Source organism: Hyaena hyaena, unplaced genomic scaffold (genome assembly GCF_003009895.1).
Source record: "Hyaena hyaena isolate Hyena2069 unplaced genomic scaffold, ASM300989v1 scaffold_86, whole genome shotgun sequence".
NCBI classification, from domain to species: domain Eukaryota; kingdom Metazoa; phylum Chordata; class Mammalia; order Carnivora; family Hyaenidae; genus Hyaena; species Hyaena hyaena.
Genome location: NW_024080721.1, coordinates 3,592,760 through 3,620,727, shown reverse-complemented (window position 1 = coordinate 3,620,727; position 27,968 = coordinate 3,592,760). Strand labels below are relative to the sequence as shown.

At 45.5% G+C, this 27,968-nt stretch overlaps 1 protein-coding gene across 1 annotated transcript in view; it reads right to left on the bottom strand.

Annotated features, from left to right (window-relative positions):
- Positions 1–27,968, bottom strand: part of DNER (delta/notch like EGF repeat containing) — a 330,055-nt gene that overhangs the window by 170,934 nt on the left and 131,153 nt on the right. The window contains exons 2-4 of the mRNA XM_039234597.1: positions 15,239–15,538; positions 12,376–12,470; positions 9,665–9,831 (exon numbers count right to left, since the gene is read on the bottom strand). Of these exons, the coding sequence (XP_039090528.1) occupies positions 9,665–9,831; positions 12,376–12,470; positions 15,239–15,538 (562 nt within the window). The remainder of the gene's footprint in view (positions 1–9,664; positions 9,832–12,375; positions 12,471–15,238; positions 15,539–27,968) is intronic.

The window sequence follows — 27,968 nt, the reverse complement described above, 5'->3', positions numbered from 1 at the left end:
AAGGTGAGATATTTGCATTTTCCTTGTTAAATCTTAAGGTTTTAGCAAAAGAAGATGCTAATGATTTTATAACTGGCATCCTTTTCCCAATTTTCTTTGACTACTTTACCCCAGGCCCCCAGAGCAAGACACCTTTAAGGACAAAATGTAAAATGTAGCATTCCCAAAAGAATGACAGAAAGAAGAAAGAATGATAGAAATGAAGAACTTTCCTTCTTCCCTCCCTCCCTCCCTCTCTCCCTTTCTTTCTTTCTTTCTTTCTTTCTTTCTTTCTTTCTTTCTTTCTTTCTTTCTTTCTTTCTTTCTTTCTCTTTCTTTCTTTCTTTCTTTCTTTCTTTCTTTTTCTTTCTTTCTTCCTTCTTTCCTTCTTTCCTTTCTTCCTTTTCTTTCTTTCTTGAATTTGATCCTCTAAAATAGTTTTAATGTAATAATGGGAGGAAAGTCTAAATGTCACGGACGTAGGGCTGCCAAAACCCTACAAAGAGTTCTTAAGATTGACGTTTGCAACTAGAAATTTTCTTCCCCTGGCATTTACTGAGCAGAACAACTGTTACATGTGAGCAAAATTTAATCAGTCAGGTGGCTGCCATTTGGCCATCATTATACAAGGAGCCATGATACGGTCCCTTCTCCCTAGAGATTTACAGGCTAATTAAAAGATATAAAATCAACATACATAGATAAGAGGATAGAGTGCATCCAGATGCTATGTTATGTGACGCTGGCTGATAATATGATTGTCAGAGGACAAAGTGAGACTTGGCTGGTAAAGCAAAACTTTCATGAGCTAAAAGAAGCAGAAGGAGACATAGCTGGGGGAAAAGTGATGCCAGATATAAGAACAAATGGGAACGTGCAGGGTTGGGTGAGGTGAACATCTACGAAGGCTAACCAGCAACTCAACCCACAGGGAAAACACAGCCCAGCTTCAGTACCCAATAGGTGGGCAGAACTTCTGGGAATTACATGAAGATAGAGTCCCTACCACAGAGACGAGACCTACCACGGGACAGCAGTCAGACAGGGTGGCAGTCATGAAGAGGGGACTCGGGGCAGTGGGACCTTATGCTTACAAGAAATCAGATTTCACTCAGAAGGCTAGAGGAGGCTCAGGACCTGGGGGCTTAGACCAGAAGATTCCAGCTCATGGTACAGCCAAGGGGTCCGAGATCTCAGAAACCCAGATTTGGATGACAAGCTGTATACTCGATCCACCTCTACCAATAGGAGCTAATAAAATACTTCGTGTTTGAGAATGACCTGCAGAAAGTCTAAAGAGAGGAAGCCCGAAGGTTTGGTGCAACTAAGCAAGGTCTGGTCTGACTGCCAGAACGTGGGGGTAACTTTAGAAACTAATCCGATAGCAACCTGCAGAGGGGAACGATGGTTATAGCATTTCTGAAAAACCAACCCTCCTTCGTTGGGTCAGAGCCAGGATGCAAATATTCTAATGGTCCTAAAACACTTCATAATCATGAAGGTATGATCCAGGCACAGTTAAGGGATAGATTAAAATTTTAAGTCCCCCAACCAGTATAAAGAAATATCCTAACTTATTCCATAAGACCTGAGGAGCTCACAGAAAATATATGCCATTAAATAGTGAAATGCAACTTAAAATGGACATCAGAGCCAGGAAAAATATAATTTAAAAAGCGTGCAGAGAAGAGATAAGCAGGCCATAAAATCTTCGCAGTTGCAAGAAATACCAGTTTGGTTCTGCATTTCCCAGTGAGCTTTTCCAACAAGTAGGAGGAAAATGTATGCTAAGCATCTTTTACTCCACATGGGGCTCCTTCCTTCTGATAAGTCCTGGTCTATACCCGCCCTTTTCCTCTTCCCACCCCTTCCCTGCCACGCTGAGTCTTCCACAGGGAGCCAGTGGCTGGCTGCCTCACATGGTCCTGATGGCCGGGGTGGGGGTGGTCACACAGAGCAGGGAGCCAGCCGGTAACAAGATGGAGAAACTCAGCAGGTGTGTGTGTGGTGGGGGGGGGGGGGGTCCCTACCTATTTATCTTTATCAAGAAATGGCTAAATAAAGATCTCTATCTAGAGACCTACTGTTGTAATCGCTAAAATAGGCACACGCAAAAGAAATGAATATTGGCCACCACGCATGGCTTCGGGAAGCTCTCTGGCCAAGCTACGAGGCTAAGAGGTCTCCTGTGCCTACTTTTCATGGGGAACTCTTCCCTTGCGAATACTGCCCACCACCCTTTACTCCAACTGGTGTGGCCTCTGGTGTCTGTCCCCTGTCTTTTCGGAGCACATTCCCCCAAACTGTGCTCTTAATCCTGGATAAAGCATTCCAATCCCAGCTGAATTGCTTTTGAAACATATTTTAAAGGTCAACATGCACAGGAATAGTTTACTCGGAGGAGAGAGAGAGAGGAATTAGAAAAGAGTCAGGAATAAGAAAATAGAGCTTTCATGAAGGAGTCCAAAGGACTACCTGGAAATCCATATGAATGACTAGAAAGTCCCTCCTTTCCTGTTGAAGATAAACAGAGAGCCCAGGAAATAAGATATTTTTTTATTTCGCACCTGGAGCCCTTAACTTTACATAAATTTGTTCATATCCAAGGTGAGAGGCCGTTGGAGGAATGGATGGGATCTGCCATCACACGCCTGCTGAAATTAAATTTTATTCCCAGTTGTGATGGCCATTAATCAATTTCTAGCACTATTGTTAAATTATCTGAATGACACAGACTCTCATGCCACCAAAATGCCATATATTTGCACTTCGTACATCCACGGAGAGCACTTTGCCCGCGCTACCTCCCCTGGCAGACGGCTGCGCCTTCCTCGGACTCCTGAGCCACTTTTCACATCCCTTGTCCACAGCACTAGTCTCTGCTTTTGTTGTCCTGGTCACTCCGAGACCACACCTGAGTCATATCTGCATTTCCAGGCTGACACAGTGCTTGGGAAATGAGAGGCATACACAGTGTATTTTCTAAACTAACACAGGACCGAGTACTTCCCACAGTCCTGCTGCCTTAAATAAACGTTAAGTTCCTTGATAGGAAGATGTAGGCAGCAGGTAAGTCTGTCGAAAGAAACATCACTAAATGAACAGAGGATGGTGAAAAGCATACGTATCCTCAGGGGATCACACCCACAGCTTAAAGTGAAGCGCCTCTAAAATTTCTGCCCTCAGATATCTCTCAATGAACTTTTCGCCCTGTCTTCAGAAGGATGCGCACACACACATTAAAAGCTGCAGTGCATTTTCAGGAGATTCATGGGATTCTCAAAAGTGACCTTTGACTCCCACGGCTACCACAAAACCCTGGTCCAACTGAGCCCCGATTCGGAACGTCTGCCTAAGAACAAAGCCTCAGTTGCTTGTATATTGCAAATTCTGTTATTTAAGGAAAAAAAGTCAGGGCGCCTGAGTGGCTCAGTAGGTTGAGCATCCGACTCCTGATTTTGGCTCAGGTCATGATCTTCTAGTCATGAGACAGAGCCCCATGTTGGGCTCTGCGCTGGGTGTGGAGCCTGCTTGGGATTCTCTCCCTCCCTCTCTGTCCCTCTCTCTCTCTCTAAAAGAAAATAAAAATTTAAAACATTTTCAAATCCATTTTCTTAAGTCCGTATAAACCGTTATGCCACAAAAGAGTGTATCTCTAAGGAAACATCATGAGGCCAGTGAGGATCAATCATCAGTTAAGTCCATGAAGATCTAAACCCTGAGGCTGCGAAGCACCACCGCACCAGCGGAGGCTCACCAAAGGAGAAGTCTCGGCCTTTACTGTACCCGCTGAAGTACCGCGTTAGTCCTTATTTGTCAAGGGAAGAAAATGCAGAGAACGTGTTGCTCTAGAAATCATTTTGCAAGACAAGAATCTTTTTAAGCTGGAAATTTAGCATCAAGGAAACGTAAAGTGCGCTCCCGCTCCCAGGAGGAGTGGGGAGCTGGCGGAATGGGAAAACTTCTCATCCAGTTAAGACATCAGCCACAAAGACCTGGAAGTCGTTACTTCTAGGGCTCTTTCGTAGCTGTGATTCTGAAGAAGCGAGCCCAAGTCTTACAAGGACATCGCTATGGGCTACCGCTTGCACTGCTCATGTCTTCATGGAGGTAAAGCGGATCTCAGGTCCTAAGGGCAGCTTTTTAGTAGGTCACAGACGAAATACCACTGGTGTGGATTAAAATGCACTTATTTTTATGAAACAAATTAGATGTTAAAAATGTACTGCTCGTTGTTAAGAATGATACAAATATGGTAAAAGGTGGTAGAGAAAAATGGTGGGTTACAGGCAGAGGAAGAGAATGGAGGAAGACAGAGAGGCAAAAGAAGACTCTAGAGAGTAGCTAGACTGCCATCAGGAAAGAATGGAGGGGGCACCTGGGTGGTTCAGTCGGCTGGCATCCAACCTCGGCTCAGGTCATGATCTCATGGTTTGTGAGTTTGAACCCCGCATCGGGCTCTGTGCTGGCAGCTCAGAGCCTGGAGCCTACTTTGGATTCTGTGTCTCTCCCTCTCTCTATCCCTTTCCCACTCATTCTCTCTCTCTCTCTCTCTCTCTCTCTCTCTCTGTCCGTCTGTCTCTCTCTCCCAAATATAAAGACATTTTATAAAAAGAAGAAGAAAGAATGAGAAGGGAATTATTTTCAGTTAAAATAATTTCAAAGAAGGGGAAAGAAAGAAAAATGCCAGATTGAGGTAACAACAGATCTGGATTATAAAAGAGAAAAGTGTGAAGGAAAAAGTGGGGTTTCTCTGAACAGGCAGGTAAACGGAAACACGGGTAAAGCAGACATGCCTCACCACCTGGGCTTTCTGATCCAAATAAGAACTAACTGTGAGAATATTCCACGGTTGTCTGTGTGTTTATAAGAGTTTATAAATAGACTTTCAGAGGATTTCAGAATCCAGGTAGAGTAGAATTTGGGGTTGGCCATTTTTCTCTTTTACCACTCCAAATAAAGAGAATTTAGATGAGGTCTCAGATCTGGGGGGTCTGAGGCATGGACAAGATGAAGTGGGGGGAGGTCCAGGTGGGGGTGAGACAGGCAATGGACGGACTGAGTCCACCACAGAGGAGTGCTGGAAGATAAGCCTAAGGGCAGGTGGCCACACATAGAAAAATCTAGAAAAGGAGTCCAATGGAGCTTCCACCCTGAGGAAACGGCAACAGCCTCTAACAGCTTTCTCACGCAAAGGCCACGCACCGGATGGCCGGCTGGGCCCTCATCCCTGAGAGGGTCTATCCAGCAATGTGTCCAAGCAACCCCAAGTGAAAAGAACAAAAACAGTACCTTACAGAAGACTGGCAACTACTTATCATGGAAGTACAACTGGCACCATGAATCCTTTCTATCTGGAACCTTCCGATCATGAACCACTGAGCAGATGAATCACTCAGTTTGCTCACAAGCACCCGGGCGCCTTGCCACGGAGCCCACAACGCTACACAAAGGCTGAGTTAGTGACTGACCCCAAAACAGCGCCTAAAGCAAATAACATAGTTTAAAGAAGCCCATTTAGGAAAAGCAGAGCTGATTAGGGCGAGGCAGAAACGCTGAAACTGGGTGACATGGAGGGAAAGGTTGACGCACGGAGGCACGGAAGGAAGAGGTATGTTCTGTGAAATGTTTGATCATCTCTTTCTTTCTATGAAAGGGTATAAATATTCATAAGGCAACATTAATGAGAGGAAACTTTTTAAAAATGCAATGGAGAGGGGCGCCGGGGTGGCTTAGTCGGTTAAGCGTCCGACTTTCGCTTAGGTCATGATCTCGCGGTTCGTGGGTTCGAGCCCCGCGTCGGGCTCTGTGCTGACTGCCAGCTCAGAGCCTGGAGCCTGTTTCAGTCAGTGACTCCCTCTCTCTCTGACCCTCCCCTGTTCACGCTGTCTCTCTCCCTCCCTCCCTCTCTCTCTCTCTCTCCTGGAAATAAATAAAACATTAAAAAAAAATTTTTTTTAAATGCAATGGAGGGTCACTGACACAGGTATGATGTAAGTACATCAGAATCGGGAACACGTAGAACAGTAACAGGCTCTCGGCAATAAACTTTTACAAAGAATATTTGTGTAGAGCCCTTGACAGTGACCAAGTTGGTCTCCCAGAGACACACAGGGACTGTTCTGCTCTGCTGCACAGGGGCCTGGGTGGCCCAGCTGGTTAAGCATCCGACTCTTGGTTTGGGCTCAGGTCATGACCTCATGATTCGTGAGATGAAGCTCCACTGCGGGCTCTGCGCTGCCAGCATGGAGCCTGCTTGGGATTCTTGCTCTCCCTCTCTCTCTGCCCCTCCCCTGCTCATGTTCTCTCTTTCTCTCTCAAAAATAAATTAATTAATTAAAAGAAATATTAAAAGACTTTGGTCAACAGTTCCGTATGTGGACCCATTGAAAATGAAGGGCAGAGAGGGCACAGTCACTTCCTGCAAGTGCCCCTCTTTCTAGAAAGGAGCACTGGTGACTAAAACACAGCACCACAACTCTGGAGCTTTACTGTCCCTTTGGGGCGGAAGTTTTCTCCCACCTGCACTGGCATCCATTTGTTTATCTGTCAGATGAAGGCTTTGTACTCTTTAGAATGGTCTTTTGGTTCTTAGCTAAAATGTATTCATGTCTAGAGAGACCAGTATTGTAAAAATAAAGCATTTTAAGAAGCTTCTTTAGAGGCGCCTGGGTGGCTTAGTCAGTTAAGCGTCCGACTTTCGCTTAGGTCATGATCTCGCGGTTCGTGGGCTCGAGCCCCGCGTCGGGCTCTGTGCTGACTGCCAGCTCGGAGCCTGGAGCCTGTTTCAGTCTGTGACTCCCTCTCTCTCTGACCCTCCCCTGCTCACGCTGTCTCTCTCTCTCTCTCTCTCCTAGAAATAAATAAAAATATTTAAAAAAAAAAAGAAGCTTCTTTAAAAAAAATTAAACAAAAGGAGCATTAAACACACGTCAATGTGGTAAGCATAAGTCTCCCAGGATGATTACAGAAGGTAAATCTTGCTCCTTTAAGATAAAAAGATCTCGTAAAGGAAGTAGCTGGTAGTGTGTGGCCGCCTGTCGTTCATTGGGAGGTAGGTAACCATCCTCCTCAGAAAGAACTTGTGACAAGACTGCCCCCATCTTGAGAAAGAATAACTAACACTAGAAGATTGTGAGCTCCAATACTTAGAATGTGTTCGAGTTATGAAACTTAAAGACATCAGATCACAAATTTTCCAAGTGGAAAACAGCAGCTTAGAGGAATAAAGCATGCGACTCAAAATCACTGTCACCTCGTCATAACCTCCAGGATAATTTCTGAGAAAAAAATTCCTTAGTTTAGTGATTAATATACCAAATTAAATGTCAAAAATTACGCCTCTAAGGAGCAATACATTTCGATGCAATTGTTTGTCAGAAAAATGAGTACAATTTCTGTTGGAGTTCAGAAGATTCCTTGTATCTCAAGAGTATAAGATTATACTAATGCTAGGGGTGCCTGGGTGGCTCAGTCAGTTGAGCGTCCGACTTCGGCTCAGGTCATGATCTCATTGTCAGGGCTCTGTGCTGACAGCCAGCTGAGAACCAGGAGCCTGTTTCAGATTCTGTGTCTCCTTCTCTCTTTGACCCTCCCCTGCTCATGCTGTTATCTCTCTCAGAAATAGATAAAACATTAAAACAATTTTTCTTAATTATACTAATGCTAGAAAGTCCTTCTTTATTAAACTCCATCCTTGCCTACAACATCAGTCTCAAGTTATAGGGATGTTACAACTAAACGTAATATCAAAGGTAGGCAGGTAGGCTAACATTTCCAATGAATAGCTTCTGGCAATGCTAACAACATTTTAAAGACGGGGTGGGGGGGAGCACCTGGGTGGCTCAATCGGTTAAACCTCCGGCTTTAGATCAGGTCATGATCTCACAGTTTATGGGCTTGAGCCCCATGTCCGGCTCTGTGCTGACAGCTCAGAGCCTGGAGCCTGCTTCAGATTCTGTGCCTCCCTCTCTCTCTGCCCCTCCCCTGCTCTCTCTCTCTCTCAAAAAATAAATAAACATTAAAAAAAAATTAAAGAGTGATGATAGCACATACGTTTTTGTGAAATGTTAGCCCCGTCTCATAGGACAGCTTAATCCACTAAAAAGGAAAACTTACAAAATCAATACCAAATAAAATTGAAACTATTTACCAAAATATACAAACTATATCCTTGTAGATGAATTTGTTACCACAGACAGGGAAGTATGCTGTGGGGAGTCAAATTTCGATCTGACGTGGACGATATTACATCATGTTGTAATCCAATAGCTATCTGAACAGACACCAGTATGAAATAAGATGCCCTACCCTCCTTTTCCAGTATGTTTGTTCACCACACCAAGTTCTCCACCCAGTTAAGTCCCTCAGCCACTCCACAGCTGGATTTCCAAAGACTGGGAACTGGCCTTCTTAGCAGAGGAGGGTCGATCAAATGAAAAAGTGACACAAGTTATATGGACCTGAGTATTTCGTTTCATCAGTTCATCTTCATTATGATATCTGTATCCAAAATATACCTTGGAAAATATGTCTTGCCGTATGCTTTTCCATTTAACTTAGCAAAATATTTAGTGTCTCTCGGAACATTCTAGAGAAAGTATCTAGAATCATCTAACATTTGTACTTTACCCTTTCACATCCATTATCCCACTGAACCCTCACGACAGCCCTGAGAGACGGGTGCTGTCACACCCCGCTCTCCAGGTGAGGACTCTTAGAACACAGGGTCGGACAGGGGAAGGGATTAACAGCAGGCTGCAGGGGGCTGCCTGGGCGCCCAGGACTCGGATGGCTGGAGTCTGAACTTGGGCTCGAGTCTCTGAGTTGAGGCGATGCAACGGGCTCTAATAAAGCAGCTGACAATGCTGGTCTGCAGAGTTACATGTTGCAACCCCAGAGACCCTCTGTGCTGAGTGAGAGACAGAGACGACGCAGGGTACAGTCAGAAAGCCGACAGGAAGGGTCCCCTGGAAACTGCCCAGAGGTCGCCCTTGGGAGAGCAGGAGGCAGTCAGGAGGGGTCGCACTTTAAGAAGGGCCATTTCTCCTCTAGGGCAGAGGAATCTGAAAACAGCTAACCGGGCATGTGGGTAGTTCAGGGAAGGATGAATCGCGGCTCTCCTATATTCGAGAGAGTGAAGAGCCAGAAGCGACCCACGAGGGAAGGGTGGGTGAAGAAGAGGAGCCCCAGAGGCAAGTGTTAGTCCTCAAGTTACTTGTTGAGTCGGAGGCTCAGATAAAGCAAATCGCTTCTGCGGTGCTGTGCCCGGGGCCCTACGTCAGGTCTACATCAAGAGAGAACAGGGTTTTTCTGAGAGGCCAACGTGCAGTGCCTCAGGTTGCCCACAATTCCTAGAGCGAGCAGACTAGCGTCAAAAAGAAAGCAGGTTCGGAACATTAATGGGCCAAAGCTCACACGTCCACGATGCTTCGCCCGGGGCTGGGATACACCAGTCTCAGGATTCTAGAGTCTCCGCTCTTTCCAGGCTGGGCCACACAGGGGAGGTTATCTTAGAAGCCAATTTTGATGTTTAAGCAAAACCTCGCCTAACATGGAGGCAAGTCTGTTGATGGCTATAATTCAGACTCTCTGAGCCAAATGCCCTAACCCACAGTCCCTAAACCCCAAAGCAAGGGTGGGCTGAACCAGACGTGGTGTGGACCGGTAGACTTGCATCACTCACCGATGAAGTGGTTGTGCCCTAGGGCGAGCATCTCTTCCGGGAGGACCAGACCCCCTGGGGCCTGAAGGAGAGTCACACTCCTTCCGTCTATGAGTGAGCACTGCTGAAACCCGGTGGCCGTGACCTTCCACAGCAAAATCAGCGAGGCCGTGGCATCTTGCCGAATTCTGAAAAACAGGGGTGAAGGAAACCAAAAGTCCGTTTCAGAAAACTTCACCTTAGAACCAGTCCGTCCAAGTCAAAACTAAAAATAAAATGACATGTATATCCACAAAGGTCTCCCGCTTGTTTAAAAATGCACCACAGAAAACACTAAGAGGTAACTCCCCTTCAGGTAACCATGTTAATCATGAATAAAAGGGTTGGGGCGCCTGGGTGGCTCGGTCAGTTGAGCGTCTGACTTCAGCTCAGGTCATGAACTCACAGTCTGTGGGTTCAAACCCCATGTCAGGCTCTGTAGTGACAGCTCAGAGCCTGGAGCATTTTTTGGATTCTGTCTCTCCCTCTCTGTCTGCCCCTCCCCTGCTTGTATTCTCTCTTTCTTTCTCTCTCTCTGCCTGTCTCAAAAATCAATAAACACTGAAAAAAAAAAAAAAAGAATAAAAGGGCACACTGAGTTTTTCCAGACACAAATCCTTCCACATCCACACAATGCGAGTCCGGCCTGAATTTACTAGAAATGTGTCCTGCGTCCCCAGATGGCCACCTGAGTTGTGCTGCCAACGTAAGCAAAAGTGTGTCACCTCCCATGCTTCAGGCCTCTCCTGGCTTCTTCTTATTTTCAGGGTAAAATCCAAAGAATGAGACGCTGGGAAGCTAATCAGCCTCGGCCTCAGTTCCCCTTCCAACGTCAAATCCTGCAGCTCCACGTCCCCGCAGCCCCATGATCCGGCGACAGGGAGCCACTGTCCCTCCCCATTCAGCCTCCCTCCCAGCCCCCAATCTCTGCTTCCTCAAGTGCCTGGTTAAGTGGCATCCCACAAGGCTTAGCCCGCAGGTCACCTCCTCTCTGAGGCCCTCCCTGACTACCTCCCCCACTGCCGGCAGCAGCCCCTTCCTCCGTCGGTGCTCCTGGAAAACCAGGTCTCCGCCTTCGGGGAAGATCAGCACTCTGAGTGCAGAGCTCCTGGCTTGCAGCAGGGTGTTCAATCGGGGTTGGGTAAAAGGTTGAATTCAGGAATAAATGAAGCCACCCTCCCAAGTGAATTCAGGGCACCCAGAGATTACTCGCACTCCCGTCGTGCTCAGCCTCAGTCAGCCTGCTTTTTTTTGCCCAGTCCTGCAGCCTAGGAGGGGCCTGGAGAATGTCAAGCTTATTGACTGGGAAAGAAAAAATAGTATTTAAAGGGATAGGAGATCAGAACTATTTGGAAAGGCTTATGGAAGAAAGATAATATGACCCAGACAAGAAAGCACTAGATGGTTTCATACACGTAAAGGAAACTACTGACCCTGATTTCCCCAGAGCCGGCTCTGGACCGCAGAGCCTCGGGGCTGCGAGCAATGGAACACTTAGGCCTGGGGTCCCCCTGCTGGCAGAACTGGGAGCTGCCTCAGACGCCACACCTTCCTCCCCGTGGGGACTTCCCTGTGCCCGGTTCACTGCCCATCCTGACTCTGCCCCCACCGGACCGAGTTCCAGGCCCGAGGGGACGCAGGGGCTGTGTGTAACAAAGCCCTCCTTCCAAACATTTCAGGGACCCCACGGTTTAGAAAGCAAGGTGGGCAGACGTGCCTGGGTGGCTCCGTCGGTTGAGAGTCTGACTTCAGCCCAGGTCATGATCTCACGGTTCACGAGTTCGAGCCCCACATCAGGCTTGCTGCTATCAGTGCAGAGCCTGCTTCAGACCCTCTGTCTCCCTCTCTCTCTGCCCCTCCCCTGCTCACACTTTCTGACTCTCTCTCTCTCTCAAAAATAAGCAAACATTAAAAAAAAAAAAAAGGCAAGGTGAGCAAAAACAATTCTGTATAAATAGAAGAGGCCTAAAGTGCCTACCACCCCCTTAACAGGGAGCTGATCCAGAGCACTAATCAGGGTCACATGTCCCTCAGTCTTCTAAAGTCCCTGAAGACTGGACAGCAAATTCCCATTCAGTTACACGGGGGCAGGGGACATCTCCCACTGCTCATTCTCTGATGCTATTACCCGGGATTGGGTAAGAGTCCTTGTCCAGCTCAGGTCATGATCTCACAGTTTGTGGGTTCGAGCCCCGCATCAAGCTCTCTGCTCTCAGCAGCACAGAGCCTGCTTTGGATCCTCTGTCCCTGCCCCCCTCTCTGCCTCTCCCTCTCTCTCTCTCAAAAATAAGTTAATGTGTTAAAATAAATAAAAACAAAACATTCCCTTCTCAGATAAAATGATAACATTTGGATTTTAAATTGGGGCAACTTAGGCGCGTGAATTTAACCAACAGCCCATAAAAATCACAAGATGCCAAAGAATTCTGGAAGCAAAAGTCATCTGGGAAGCGAAGGTTTCTTATCTCACACCTTACTCATCCCATCCCGTTCCACATCTCCACCCAACTGGATCCTCACTGCAATATTCTTTTCTGAAATAGCTCCTTCTGGATTTTGAGCCATTTAGGCCACATCTACACATGGAAGTCCGTTCATGATTCTCACCGGACTGACCAGTTACACGGATAGACACAACCCAGCATGCGGTCACAGTATGGATCTTAATGGTTTGTAACTGCAAGTTCTCTTACTTGACCGAGGTGTTCTGTGGCACTTCAAAGGTTACCAGGCGGCCACCGGCAGAGCTGTTAGAACTGGCATTCCCACAGGCGATATCTGGGACCACCTGGCAGAAAAAAAAAAAAAAAGTGGGGGGGAACAAGTTATCAAGGTTGATCATCATACAAGATAATATTACAGAGCAAAATTCCAGAAGCTACCTTTGGGTGACACTGAGGTGGAGACAGAGAGAAGACAGGTGACAATGGACAGACTCAAAAGAAAATGAAAGCTTTGCCACCTGATTTCCCGAAGTGCCCAAGCTCTCCTGAGAGCTGTCTACCAATTCCTGGACCGCTATGACTGATGCAAAGGATACTGCACTATAGGGGTCCACTCCCCGCTCTCTTCCGCCTAGCAGGCAGTCATTGGCCTCTGCTCTGTGCTCAGCCTGGGACCCAGTGCTTGGAGAACAGGAAGACAGGCTTCGAGGACGAGCTTCCACACAGCAAGTATAAGCTAGGAGAGCAAGCCTCAAAACGGGCACGAGGCAAGAAGCCCTGGGTCTGAGGGACCCTGTCCTGTGCAGAAGTGGGTCTCAGGAGCCCATGCTAAGGCCGGGGGACTGGGAAGAGGCCTAATTTTTTCCCTGTGGACCACACCTTTATTTTTTAAGTGGCATGTTCCTAAAAGTAGTACACTGATGTGTACAAAAAGGGAGCTGGGGGAGGGGGGGCAGATAATGGCATTCATCAGAAAACACATGGTGAACACCTGAGCTGTGTCCAATGAGGCTGTTCTGACCAGTTTGTTCATTTATTCCTCATGCCGTGAGCACTGTCTCCACCCAGTAGAGGAAAAACAAAGGGGTACTGGGGTGCCTGGGTGGCTCAGTCAGTTGAGGGTCCAACTTTGGCTCAGGTCATGATCTCATGATTTGTGAGTTCAAGCCCCACGTAGGGCTCTGTGCTGACCACTAGCTCAGAGCCTTGGAGCCTGCTTCCGATTTTGTCTCTTTTTCTCTCTGCCCCTCTCCTGTTCACGCTGTCTCTCAAAAATAAATAAATGTAAAAACATTTTTCTTTTAAAACGGGGGGGTTGGTATTAGGGGCATCTGGGTGGCTCAGTCAGTTATATGTCTGACTCTTAATTTTGGCTAGGGTCATGATCTCAACAGTTCATGGGATCGAGCCCTGCGTGGGGGTCTGTACTGACAGTGTCGAGACTGCTTAGGATTCTCTCTCTCTCTCTCTCTCTCTCAGACCCTCCCTCACTTGTGCTCTCTGTCTCTCTCTCCCTCTCAAAATAAATAAATAAACATTAAAGGGGGCGGTATTATATGCATCCATCATCACTGAATTAACTGAGACCAATACCGAAATTCTCAGCCCATCCACCCACACCCAATGCTTAGAATATATGGCCCAGAAGGCCTGAGAGTCCAATGCCAGAGAGAAAGCCCACCATGGGTAGTCAAAGATGTAAGTCCGACTTGTTAAACTTGTGTTAACAGACAACTGTGACGTCAATTTTAATCCCTGAAGACTCCAAATAGCTTCACATTTCTGAAGCATCACTACTTCATGAAAGGAGAAACCCAAATATACTCACATCTTCCTCTGGCAACTTTTCAGCTGCTTCTTCAACAGCCTAAGAAACTACAGCATGACGAGAAGACGAGGCATTTATTTTCACGTTTACCATCTACGGTACTGAATGTCTTTAAATAAATAGACTGAAGCGGGTGGCTGGGGAGAAATTTTCTTTAAAGGACACTTCCTTGACAAATGTAGAATCAAATCTAGTTCACATTCAAGAGGTGAGTCATTCAGCAAAGAGGAATTAAAATCGTAACCTCAAAGCATTTGTTAAAAGTCTGAAATCAGAACACGTCCGCAGTTTTCTAGGGTAGGCCACAAACACGGCCCTGATGTCTGAATACGGCCTTTATAAATTGTGTGGCAATGAAAAAAAAAAATGGGTCACTGGTTACAATTACCCAAGAAAATAAAAGAGTAGATGCTACCTCATCTCTTTTACAATGATAATGGAAATTTCTAGACACATTCTTTGACTCTAAAACTGCTACACAAAGATCTATGTGTTTTGTTGCTTAAGCTACAAAACCTGCGATAATATACAATCATGGGATGTCCTATAAAATGCAAGGTATGGAACGGAATTATACCCTATCGATATCACTTCCAAATCATGATTTGGATTTGTTCCTCAACTCTCCCAGCTAGCAAATTTAGATTTATATGTCAGCCTTCAAGGATCTGCTGAAACTTCCTCAAAATGAGACTCTCGATGAGCCTTGAAAACACAAGCCAAACCCAGACTGGGCGAGTCAATAAATGGAATTTATTATTGCTAAAATAAGTCAAATTTGGAAATTTCATTCTCAAGTGCGGTCTCAAAATATTTTAGAAATCGCTGATAGCATCTCTTCGTAAAAACATATTGGCTGCAAGGCACCAGAAATAGAACCGTAATAAACAAATAAGAAGTTGGGCATGATATTAAGGACAGTTAGGTCAGCGGTGGAGGGTCTGTGATACGATCATTTACATGGCCCTTTCTTGAGCTCTCTGTGCCAAGTCCAAGATGATCTCACAGAAATGCGCAGGGATATCGTTCCAGAAAATAATGTCATCCATTTCCTTTTCTTGCTTCCTGTTTTTATGCCTGCTAAACAGTCATCATTGAAAAGTCCCCTCTGTGTAACTGAAAGAGATCTACACATGAGTGAAGGCGGGAATAGCGTTAGACCCCTGGTTGGTCAAGAGCATGACTTCAAGGTCTTCCATTGTTACTGCCAATACTGGAACCTCTGGAATTATTTTAACCTCACTGGTTTCTTACATGAAAACATCGGCAATCAAACATTCTCACCTCCACTTGATCCCATTTCATTTCTATAACTTTCTGCCCTGTTTTGGGCTGCCAGGTGGGCAGGGTCAAGGTCGCCTGAGAGCGGGGCAGGATGGTGTCAGGCTCCTGGGTGGCGGGGACGGGCTGAAGCTGCCTGGGGGCCATGGACTCGGTCCAGCCGGAGGCGGGGAGGCTGGGAAGCGCCTGTTCACAGTCGGGACCTTCATAGCCTTCATTGCAAATGCAGAGGTAGCCATCGCCGCTGCTGCTGCTGCAGTTACCATGGTGACAAGGGCTGCTGGCGCAGGCATCCGCAACAAGCTGAAACGAGACCATAAATGGGTCAATTATTCCCTCGTAAGAAAAGTGGTACCATTGCTGGGAAGTGAGCTCTGTGTCTCAGAGCCACGGCTCTTGGAGATGCTGTTCCTGCAGAATAAGAGTCCCTAACTACTTGGGCTGCTGTGGGGGAGCCTCCCAAGGTCACTCCGACATTAACCCTTCCACAGAAAACAGGTGGCCGGAAAGAACACACCTAGTGAAGAGCTGCCCCAAACCCAAGCCCCTAAATAATGTTAATTGCCGGAACATGTTACTTAGAGGAATTTAAGGCAAAAACATTTAAAACTGAGGCTCATTAGGAAGAGAACAACTTTAATATTTTGAGCAGGCATGACACATTATACTAGAGATCAAACTTGGGATCTCTTTTTCCCCAGCCTGGATGGACCACTGCCAGGTTTCCTCACGAGAAATGGCCGCCCAACCAACTTATCTCCCCTAAAGGTGGGCTTACCTATGTAAGCCCATTTCCACCCCTTCTAAGGTGATGTTATTTAATGAGAAGCTTCCAAAACGATCGGCTGGCATGATAATGGCTAGCCACAGGAGAGCATGGTGGACACTTACATTAAGCAGAATTTTATGAAAGTTTCTACCTCATTATTTCGGAAGGCGATCGCAGAGAAACGTGACCTTGCAAGATGCGGAAGATAAAAATTCACTTGCATGACTTTACATTGTGACAATGCTTCTAAGTGTTTACCTCGATGCCCTTTGCTAACCTGTAAATCACTGCGCGTTACTACCTGGAGACGCGCTACAAAACAATGTGAAATCATGAGCCCCTTCTCCTGAGACAGCTCAGGGCTTCAGACATGCTCTCAGTGCTTATTCAATTATCATTTGCTTCTGTGAACAGAAAATCAGACCTCTATCTGATGTACCCCTGGCTTCTCAGGGCTGATCCTAAAATAGAATTCGGTAAAGATCAGACTACAGAGAAATGAGACCCTCAATTTCTCCTGTGGAAATGAATTCACACATAAACACACATGGAAAGAATTCTGCCTGGTAAAACAGCTACCCGTCCTACTAATTATCCTTGTCAGACAATTTCTGACAAACCCCGTTAGGAATATTGAGGGATTTTGGATTGAATAAAAATGAAACTCCAAAAATACCACCACGTTCTCTGCCTATCACTTGGCGATTCCTTCACAGAATCCCAGTTAAAAGGAGATGGGCTGGTATCGGAAGAAAATGCTTAAACTGTAAATAATTTTAAATATTTATAATCCTCATCCACTTAAAGTAAAACCCAGATTCCTTCAATGTCAGACAAAGCTCTCTCTGATCTGGCCCCTTCCTGCTCCTGATGTCCTCTCTTCCCTCCTCCCTTACTCTCCCCTCCTCACCTTCTTTATGTCCCTGGACTATGCCAGGATCATTTCCACCTCAGGGCCTTGGCACCTGCTGAGCCCTCTGCCAGAATGCTTTTCTCCCAAGCTTTCCACGGCTCACTGTTTCATTTCACAAAGTTCTGTATTCAAATGTCACCTCCTCAGAGAAGGCTTCCCTGGCTGTTGTCCCCTGCCACAGCCTGCTGCTGGCAACAGCCGGACCTCAGAGAGGCACCCCTAGGTGCAGCATGCATCAGCGCGTCCTCCGCAGAAAGAATTCAGAGCACAGCCATCCGCCTACGCCGCAGAGGCCGCCAAGCCTCATACCTAGTGCTCCCTCTCTGGTGGCCGTTTAGAGTTTTCACAGAGCACTGCTGTCTAGTATCTCCTCTGTGCTCACAACAACTCTGAAACAGGGAAAGACTTTTCTGAACCCATGTCACTGTTCAGAGAAAGAAGGCCAGAGCACTTGAGTGACCTATCACGGACACTACAAAAGAACTATTCCAGAGCTACGTCGCACCTTCTGACTTCCAGCCCAGAGTCTGTCCACACCACAGCACTGCAACTCTGATAGTAAATCATGATCACACCAAGAAAACAATCCCTGTGGAGAAGGCAGAAGGTAAGGGGTCTATTTCTGTAAGCAACAGAAAATAAGTAAGCATTAAATAGAGGCCAGTTGGGATCACTATTTCCAGACGCTTCTTTAGAATAAAGGTATAATGGTAACACTCAATGGATATATTTTTAAATTTTTCTTAATGTTTATTTATTTTTGAGAGACAGAGAAAGACAGAGCATGAGTGAAGGAGGAGCAGAGAGAGAGACGGAATCCGAAGCAGGCTCCAGGCTCTGAGCTGTCAGCACAGAGCCGGATGCAGGGCTCGAACTCACGAACCGCAAGATCACGACCTGAGACAAGTTAGACGCTTAGCCGACTGAGCCACCCAGGCGCCCCACACTCAGTGAATATTGACTGAGGTCTTACATTTTGAATTGAACTGTACCAGGTCTGGGAATAAAATGCTAAAATATAAAAACAGACAGATGCAGTGTCTGTCCCTAAGGAGTTTATATCTAGTCACGTAGTATAAGCAGTAAGGACAACAACAGCAAAACCAGTACTACCTGCCATTCACTGGGTACTTCCTGTACCCTGCCACTAGGTTTACCAATTTACTTTTTTTAATTTACTTCCTCCTTACAACAACCTTCTAAGGTAAGTACGTTCCCTACAGTGGAGGCTTAGCCGTATTAAGCAGATGACCAACTTTTACTCAGAATAAAAGCCAACGTCTTTACAAAGTCTCACTAGGCCCTAGGTGATCTGCCCTCCTCCCGTCTGGCCCTCCCCTCCCACGCCTGCCCTCCCTCACTTGGCCCTAAACACACTGACGTCACAGTTCTTCCAACTCTCCGGGGCCTCTGACCTCAGGGCCTTAGCACTGGCTGTTCCCTCTGCCCGGAACACTCCTTTCTCGTGTCTGCTCCAAAGCCTGAATCCTTTTTGAGTCTGTGCTTGAATGTCATCTTCCGATGACGACTTCCCTGGACGCACAATTTAACTAACACATCTCTCCTGATCTAATATATTGTGGGGAAAAATGTTGCCTACTTATTATATACTGAGTTTGTATCTTCCCCCAGTAGACTGTGAACCCTGTGAGATCAGATTTCTTTTCTCTGTTTTACTTGAGTGACCACCCCACCCCCAGCCCTGAGAACGGCACCTGGCACACAGGAGCTGCCGAAGACACCGGGATGAATGACTGAGTGAATAAATGAATGACATTATAAGCAAGTAGCTACCAGAGCTGTGAGGCGTTCTACCACGAGAAGTGGAAGTAGGAGTCTCCAAGGTCCATTCCCAGGTCCTGAGAACAAAAGTCAAAGAATGCCTTGTGTTTCTGTCCTACAATGTTTCACAGCAATTAAATAACTTAAAATTTTTTTAAATGTTCATTTATTTATTTTGAGAGAGAGAAAGAGAGTACAAGCAGGGGAGGGGCAGAGAGAGAGGGAGAGAGAGAAACCTTAAGCAGGCTCCGCATTGTCAGCGCAGAGCCTGATGCAGGGCTTGAACTCACAAACTGTGAGATCATGACCTGAACCAAAATCAAGAGTCAGATGCTTAACCAGAGGAGCCACCCAGGTGTCCCAGCAATTAAATAACTTTAAATTAGATTTTAAAAGGGGGAAAGTCTCTGGTGACCTGAGAGGTAAGGCAGACCAGCACAATCTCCTGCCTCTGCCTTGATGAAGGGGAGCAGAAAGAGTCACGTTTCCACGGAGGACACAGATGGCCCTCAACACCAAGCCACTTTCCTCTGGTGCCCAGAGACCGTCCACCAGGTGAGCCGCTGCTGAAGCCCGCCACCCCGGGTGCTGGTGGATAGAACGGGGTGCAAAGGGCAGGGCCCACGGCAATGCCCAGCTCACCACGCTCTGGAGTCAGTTCCACCAGCTCGGGGATAAAGAGCTGGAAGGAAAATCTGATGAGAATTAATGATCTCATTGAAGCAATGCTGTCTTCACAGACGAGCAGAATGCATGGGTGGCATGGGGACCCACAGGCTGCCAGGGGACATGGTCCAGTAAAGACGACCAATGCCCAACATGAAGCTGTCAGTCGTACGGATTTCTACAGGGCATCAAAACAGTGACTGCAGGTGCGCACACACACTGGGATACAAACACAGCTGAATGCACTGCAAGGTCACTGATGCCTTCTTTAAAGTCACCATTTCAGGGGCACCTGGGGGCTCAGTCGGTTAAGCATCTGACTCTTGATTTCAGCTCAGGCCGTGATCTCACAGTTCGTCGGTTCGAGCCTTGCGTCGGGCTCTTCACTGTGTCAGCGTGGAGCCTGCTTGGAATTTTTTCCCCCTCTTTCTCTGCCCCCCCCCCACTCATACTCTCCTTCCCTACCTCTCTCTCTCTCCTGCTCAAAATAAAATTTTAAAAAATTTAAAAAGATAATCATTTCATATTACTACTACTTCCTTGGATTGTGTATTAATTGCTTTGCTAACAATGACCACTACCTTCATTGTATTCTCTAACACTTCACTCTAACACTCCAGGCTGGTTTCATTAAAAAAAAAAAAAAAAAAAAAAAAGCCAATCTTTTTCAATTGCATAACAGCAAGTATAAGATAAAATGCAATCATGAACCTGCTGTAGAGGTAACTACTGGCCTAGAATCCCATTAAGTTTGAACCATAAGCAGGAAACAGCCAAACTGCCGAAATGCGTAATGAGGCAAAAATATCATAATGAATAGACTTGACCTTGGGGATACTCAAAATGTAACAGGCGATGTTTTCTTGGCTATTGATTCCAGCCTCTAATGATGGGGGGCAAATGATTAAGTCTTCGTAACACCGGCTCTAAGAAAGAATAAAGAGAAAGCCCATGGATTAATGGTTTTCTGCCTACAGTTTACAAGCAAGTTCATTGACTAAGGGTTGTTTGTTGCTGTATCGTTAGTCAACTATTTAAGCCAAATATTTCACATGACATAGCTATATTCTGAAACTATTCTTTTCATATTTTATTTTAGACATTTCACCTGTTTCAGATAATTTCACACAGGAGCATTCGTGGGGATGAGCACAGGGCAAGATGGGGAGGCCAGACCAGAGCGAAGGCACCTGCCGACCCCAGGACTCGTGATCTGCAGGACCTCTCGTGTGACACTTCAGCCATCACCTGCTTTCCTTCATCACGCTGTCTACTGTCCCGTTTTTGGCAATTTTAATGTCCATCCCCCCCCCCCACATCAGCACACAAACAGAAGGATGGAAGGTCAAATTTAAAACAGGTGTAACAGGGGCGCCTGGGTGGCTTAGTCGGTTAAGCATCCGACTTTCCCTTAGGTCATGATCTCGCGGTTCGTGGGTTCGAGCCCCGCGTCGGGCTCTGTGCTGACTGCCAGCTCAGAGCCTGGAGCCTGTTTCAGTCTGTGACTCCCTCTCTCTCTGACCCTCCCCTGCTCATGCTGTCTCTTTCTCTCTCTCTCTCTCTCCTATAAAAAAAAAAATTAAAAAAAAAACAGGTATCACAAAGGCCCATCTTCAGGGTCATCAGAAGAATAAGTCAAAGCTAGCAGGACTGCCTCAACATGGGGGTTCTGCACCACCTGGGTGATAGGACCCAAGGAGGCACCCATGGGACCACCTGCCCAGGTGACCCTTTCCCACTAGTGTAGAGAATAATATGAGCTTCGTTCCTACTCAATATGGCTGATCAGTGATTGATGTGACCTGTATGGAGCACCAGGTGGGTTAACCTGGAATTTATGAGCGAGACAAGGAACCTGGAAGGGGGAGTCAGGGAGACGAATAAAGCCCCAACAGCTTGCAGTCCAACAGAAGGTTCAGGCACATGAACTTGGACTCCCCTGAGCAGTCTATGTGCAACCAATACCCTGCCTGGATGCAAGTCAACTATTACAAACGTGTGTTGGAGGAGTTCAAGTCCCTAATGCTGAGAGGGAAAACGGACTTGACGACGGCAGGTTTGAAATGAGCAGAGGGGAGTGTGTCTCAGAGCTCATCCCTCGGAGGTGACGGTGGCAGCTCTCAGCAGAGCAAAGGCAGCAGAAAGGAGTTTTCTGACAAAAAAATGGATTGGCGGATCAACCAGTCTTGGCGTCAGTTGGCACAGGCAGCCGAGAGGCTCCAGCCAAGTCCCTTGCCTGCTCAGCACACACGTTCCTCTTGCATTAAGTGAGGGCCTAGGGTAGATAGAGCATCTCCAGGCCTCCTCCAGCTCTGGGATTTTGGCTTCTACTTACGGCCACCTGGTTTTCATTGATGCTGTTTCAGAGCATCCAGAGAAGTAAACCTGGAGCCACCTCTCTCTGGTTTATACCCATTGCTCAGTGGGCAGAGTCATCCAGAGAATGGCAAGGGTGTCTGAGGAGCCCAAACCCAAAAAGGCCCAGAAAGAGAACCTGTACGTGCTGATGGAGCTCACAACGTGACCCAGGTCACACAGGCCACTGAGGGGACATGGTGGACTCATGGCACTTAGAAAGGAGTGAGGAGGAAGATGTAGGCACAGAAGAGAAGTAACTCAGGGGCATTTGTGTGTGGTATTATGAAGTAAGTAGAGGGGTGCCCAGGTGGCTCAGTCGGTTAAGCATCCAACTCTTGGTTTCAACTCAGATCATGATTTTGAGGTTTGTGGCTTTAACCCTCCCTCCTCCCCCACTCCCCCCATCAGCACACAGTCTGCTTGGGATTCTCTCTGCCCCTGCCCTGCTTGCGCATCCCTTCTCTCTCTCTCTCCCTCCCTCTCTCTCTCTCTCTCTCAAAATAAAAAAATGTCTATAAAAAAAAGAAAAAAGAAGAATCTTCTGGGCCATTGCTTTAATAATTTTTCTAAGCAGAAAAATCAATTAAGGAACTTTTCAATGCAGATTCTGATGCAGATATCAGTATCACAGGAAGAAGGTGCGCCTTACTGAGCAAGGAACAAACCCAGAAGCCTTAAAGAGCTCAACCTCAGCACTCTTGACTCTTGGGCTGGAGAATTCCTGGTTGGCAGGGGCTGCCCAGGGTGTTTTAGCAGCATCTTGGATCTCTACTTACTAGATGCCTTACTAGTGCCAGCGGGGGCAGGGGCAGTTATGACAACCAGAAATGTCTCCAGACATTCTGGAAGTAAATCATTCCCTGTTCAGAACCACTGCCCTGAAAAAACAGATGGATGCATTTCACTCCATCAAAACGTTTTAAAAATCCATTTGACTCTATAAATCAAGTCAAAAGGCAACAACATGATGGAGAAAAATCTGTACAATATATTACAAAGGAGTAAATCCCTCATTATATAGATTCTTACAGATCAATAAGAGACAGCACCTCAATAAAAAGGGCACAGAAATAAGCAATACACAGAAAGATGTGTACAAAAATCATGTCTTTTTTTTAAAATGTAGACACAAAGCACCATCTCATGTACTTCTTTGTATGTGTCTAAGTGCACACACAGATTTTTACAAGCAGAATGGGCCATTGTTTTAGTAATTTGAGCAGCAGAATCAAGTAAAAAACATTTAAAAATTTTTAAAGTTTTATTTATTTATTTTGGGGGTGGGGGAGGGCAGAGAGAGAGGGAGAAAGAATCCCAAGCAGGCTCTGTCCTTTCACCGCAGAGCTCGATGCGGGGCTTGAACTCATGAACCAGGAGATCAGGACCTGAGCCGAAAGGTAGAGTTGGACGCATCACCGACTGAGCCACCCAGGCGCCCCATGGGACTTTTTAAACCACAGATTCCCGGGGCGCCTGGGTGGCTTAGTCGGTTAAGCGTCCGACTTTCGCTTAGGTCATGATCTCGCGGTTCGTGGGTTCGAGCCCCGCGTCGGGCTCTGTGCTGACTGCCAGCTCAGAGCCTGGAGCCTATTTCAGAGTCTGTGTCTCCCTCTCTCTCTGACCCTCCCCTGCTCACGATCTCTCTCTCTCTCCTAGGAATAAATAAAAATATTAAAAAAAAAAAAAATAAAAAAAAAATAAACCACAGATTCCCTCACCACAGGCTGCTAACAAATACTCCAAAGGTGAGGCTGAGGAACCTGTATCATTCAGCATTCCCCAGTTGATTCTGACATACCTGGTCCAAACCCCAAAATTGAGAAATTGTTCGTATAAACCAGGGTTGTCACACTACAACCGCAGGCCAAACAGTGTGTTTTTGGAAATAAAGTTTAGTTGGAATACAACCGCAGCCGTCTGTTCACATTGGACCGCTTTGCGCTACATCAGCAACGGAAGGAGCACGGAAGAGACGACCTGGCCCATAAAACCTCTACAGTCTTTATTATGTGGCCAATCCCTCATCTAGATGATACTGACTTTGGGGTTCACAAAATGGCAAAAGTGGGTACATAGGAAGACTTTGAAGAAGAAAAGCTTGAACAGAGCCATTATAAAGTGGATAGCAATTACATTTTTTTTTCTCCCCACCCAACTCTCTTCCTGGGTTGGCATGCACCAGCGTCAAATGACAGAAGGACCTCTTGCAGTACAACTTCGGGCAAAGTAGACACCAGACACGCTTCTGATCATAACTCTGTGCAAGCACCGGGCAGAACGGACACAGTGTCATGAAAGGGACACTTTCGAGAGAGTCGTCCACCACCAAGCGAGACCACGGTAAAGGGACACACGCCCACCTGTCCTTCACGGGAAGGAATGTGGGAATTCTCTCCCTCCCCTCCCACCCATCCACTGAACTAAACGAACACGAGTGATGGGCAGCCCACTGCACAGGCTGGATACAGAAATGGGCAGAGCTCCAGAGGAAGGTGGGTGGCGAAGAGTGACACAGACCAGGGGCCTTGAAATAGCAAAAAGTGTCTCCATGTGCGCACTGGGAAAGGGGGACCATGAGAAAGATGATTCCAGGATTTGGAGTTTAGGGTTTCTGGAAAAAATGCTACTGAACATTTGCATTATGATATGGTACAGAAAGCCGCTTGTGGGTGATCCCGGATGGACAAGGCAAGAAGTTTCCGGAACTCAGGGTCCTCGACTGTAAAAGGACAAAGGATGGAACTGAAGAGTCTTAGAGTCCCTTCGGTTCTTAATATGAGCTTTCTCCGTCCAAAATAGCAATTGTGCTGGTTAGAAATGTCACCTTCATGCTGAAAGACAAATGAACACTGTTGGAATCCAACTGTCACAGTGTATTTGCCTTAAAAAGGAATTTTTCCCACTTTGTTCAATAAAGATCTCAATTCCAGTCCAACACCAACTGCTTACCCACTAGAGTAAAGATGTGGGGAAAAAAAAGAACCACTACAGTGCTTATGCCAGTAGTAGGCTCTGCCAGGAAATGCATCCATGATTTTTTTTCCCCAAGTACAAATAATAAAAATGCTCATTCACTTTACTGAATCAAAGCTACGTGTCTTAGTAAAATACACATTCTCTTGTTTTGGTATTTCTTCACCTCTGCCGTAGGCACTCTAGATCGACTTGAAAAATGATTCCAGTACTAATCTGGACAGTACATTTTCCCCCTCAATTCTGAGTTGACTTTCTTGAAATCAGCCTGTCCTGATTTTCACATGTGGGTGGAGTTACATTTTGTAAGTAGGCTAAGAGGAAATTACAAGCAGAACCCAAATCTCTGACTGTGAAATGAATCCCTTAAAAATAAACTACTACATGTCTAATTATTCTCCCACTTTCTCATAGCATCTCTTTAAAACACGCTCTGTTTAGAAGCGATTTGGAGATTGTACTACTTTTGCTTTCGTCTGGGTAACACACCTACCATGCTGATGACTCCTGAAGCCCGGCTCAGTCACAGATAATATCGACTTACAATAACTGTTCTTCAAAAACCTGGCCAACCCTTCGTCCCTTGGTTCCCATAGTCAGCTAAACCCTAAGGGACCACACAAAACCACATTTATGGCACAGGCTCCCCAGCCTCACAGGAGATGGTTGCTCTTCCCTTTTCCTTTCAATCATTTAGACTAGTTGCTTGAGTCAGAAACTTACTGAACAATTCCAGCACACTCGTTTCCTGTTCCGCCTCTCATTAGAGACACTCATACATCCTGGCAAACCCTATTTCACCAAAGAGTAATGCCATGAATACAGGAAATATGTCAACTTTTCTCTCCCCGCCGACTCAGGAAAAGAAGGCTGTGGCAGACTGGGAATTAAACTTCCTATAAAGTCTTCAGATCATCACCACTGATGCAGGAAACGCATTTTATTTAAACTCAACATTCACTTGGAGTGAAGACTTTTAGCAAACTAGAAATTGAAGGGTACTTCTTTAACTTACAAGAAAACCTTCCACAAATGCTGTACTTATTGGTAAAGTGGTGGAAAGTTTTCACTGAAACTGAGAATGAGGCAAGGATGTTTGCTGTCACCGAGTCCGCTGAACGTCACACTAAAGGTCCTAGGCAGCACCGGGAGGCAGGCATGAAAAGTCTAAGGACTGAACAGGAATAGAAACTATTGGGATTCACAGACTATATGATTAGGCATGCAGATAAATTATTTAAATATCCAGCAAGTTTGCTGGATACAGGGTCAAAAAAAATTTTTTAATGGCACCTCTATGTATCAGAAATAAATAAAAACTCATTTTTAAAGGTGGTGTTTACAATATACCTCCCGCAAATCCCCAAAAACCTAGGAACAAATCAAATGAAAGACGTGTATGGTCTCAGCAAAAAGAACTATAAAATAGCAAAATAGTATTGAGAAAAAAAATTTGTAAATGGGGGTCGATCCTAGTTATATATTAAAAACTCAGTATTACAAAGATTCAGATTTTCCCCAGGGTGATCTATAGATTCAATGGAATTGCAACCAAAATCACAACAATTTTTTTTTTCTGTTCTTGTGCAAAATGGCCTCAAATAGTCCAAACACTCTGGAATAAGAACAAAATGGGAGGGCTTGCTCTATAAGAAATTCGGAATTTTTCATTTTTATGTTTATTTATTTTTGAGAGAGAGCAGGTGTGAGCAGGGAAGGGTCAGAGAGAGAGGGAGACAGTGGACCGAAAGCAGGCTCTGCCCTGACAGCTGGGCTCCAACTTATGGACCATGAGGTCATGACCTGAGCCAAATTCAGATACTCAACCTACTGAGCCAGCCAGATGCTCCCAAATGAGCAATTTCTATGGTCACTGAAACACTAGAATGGAGAGTTAAGAACTAGAAAGATCATATATGATCACTTAATCTATGAAACAAGGTAGAGCAATATATATAGTCTTTTCAATAAATTGATATCCATATGGGTAAAAAATTAAGCTTGACCCCTCCCTCACCTCATCCACAAAATTAAACTGCAAGTGAATTATAAACCTATAATGAAAGGCAAAAAAATAATAATAAATCTTCAAAATGCTAACAGCAGAAAATATCTTCATGATTTAAGAGTGAACAAATATTTAATAAACAGGACACAAAGAGCACTCAGTATAAAGGAAAAATTATTAATGAATTGGGCTCCACCAAGATTACGAACTTCATTTTACCAAAATACACCAGTAAAAGAGCCAAATGCAAGTGACAGATTGAATGAAAGTATTTGAAATACATGTAAACCACAAAGGGCTCATCTCCAGAATAAAGAATTCTTTACATTAATGAAGGCGGTGTGATGGAGACGCCATAGAAAAATGCGCAAGAGACCTGAACAGGCACCTCACAGAAAATGAAATCCAAATGACCAAAAAATATGAGAAAAGTTCCCCAATGTCATTAGTAATGAGAGAGATGGAAATTAAAATCACAATAGGAGATCACTACACATGTACAAGAATGACAAAAAATCAAAAGACTGACAACTCAAGTGTTGATGAGAACATCATACAACGGGAAGAATAAATCGGTGATGGAGTGTATGTTAGTGCAACTGCTTTGGAAACTACTGGGTGTTATCTCCTAAGGTTGAATGGATATTTTACCTTCTGACCTGGAAATCCACACCTAGATATATGACTAATAGGAAAACAAGAAAATGTGCACCTAGAGACATACACAAATGCTCATATGCCCATTCATAATTGCCAAAAAGTGGAAACCACTCAAATATCCACTGAGTAGAACATATAAGTAAATTATAGTGTACTCAAACCAAATAATACTATCCAGCAATGAAAAAGAAAACAAACTCTAGTTTTACATGACAACATGAATAAATTGCCCAACACAACATTGTTTCCGTTTGTGTAATGATGACAAACAGCAAAACCAAATGATGCAAGTCAGGACAGTGGTTACCTCCGAGGAGAAGGGAGAGGTGGCGGGGGGAGAAGGGGGGGATCAGGAAGAGGCTGGAGGGCACTGTTCTCAGTCTTGACCTGGTCAGTAGTTACAAAGATGAGAACTTGATAATGCTTTGAGCTGTACGTGTTTGATTTGTGCACCTTTCTGTATGTGCGTTATGTTCACAATTTAAAAAAAAAATTTAATACCTACCATATATGCATATCTGGCGTATATTGACCCACCAGGCAGCTAAAGGCAAGCCCCATCTTTTTTTTTTTTTTTTTTTTAATGTTTATTTATTTTTTTTTT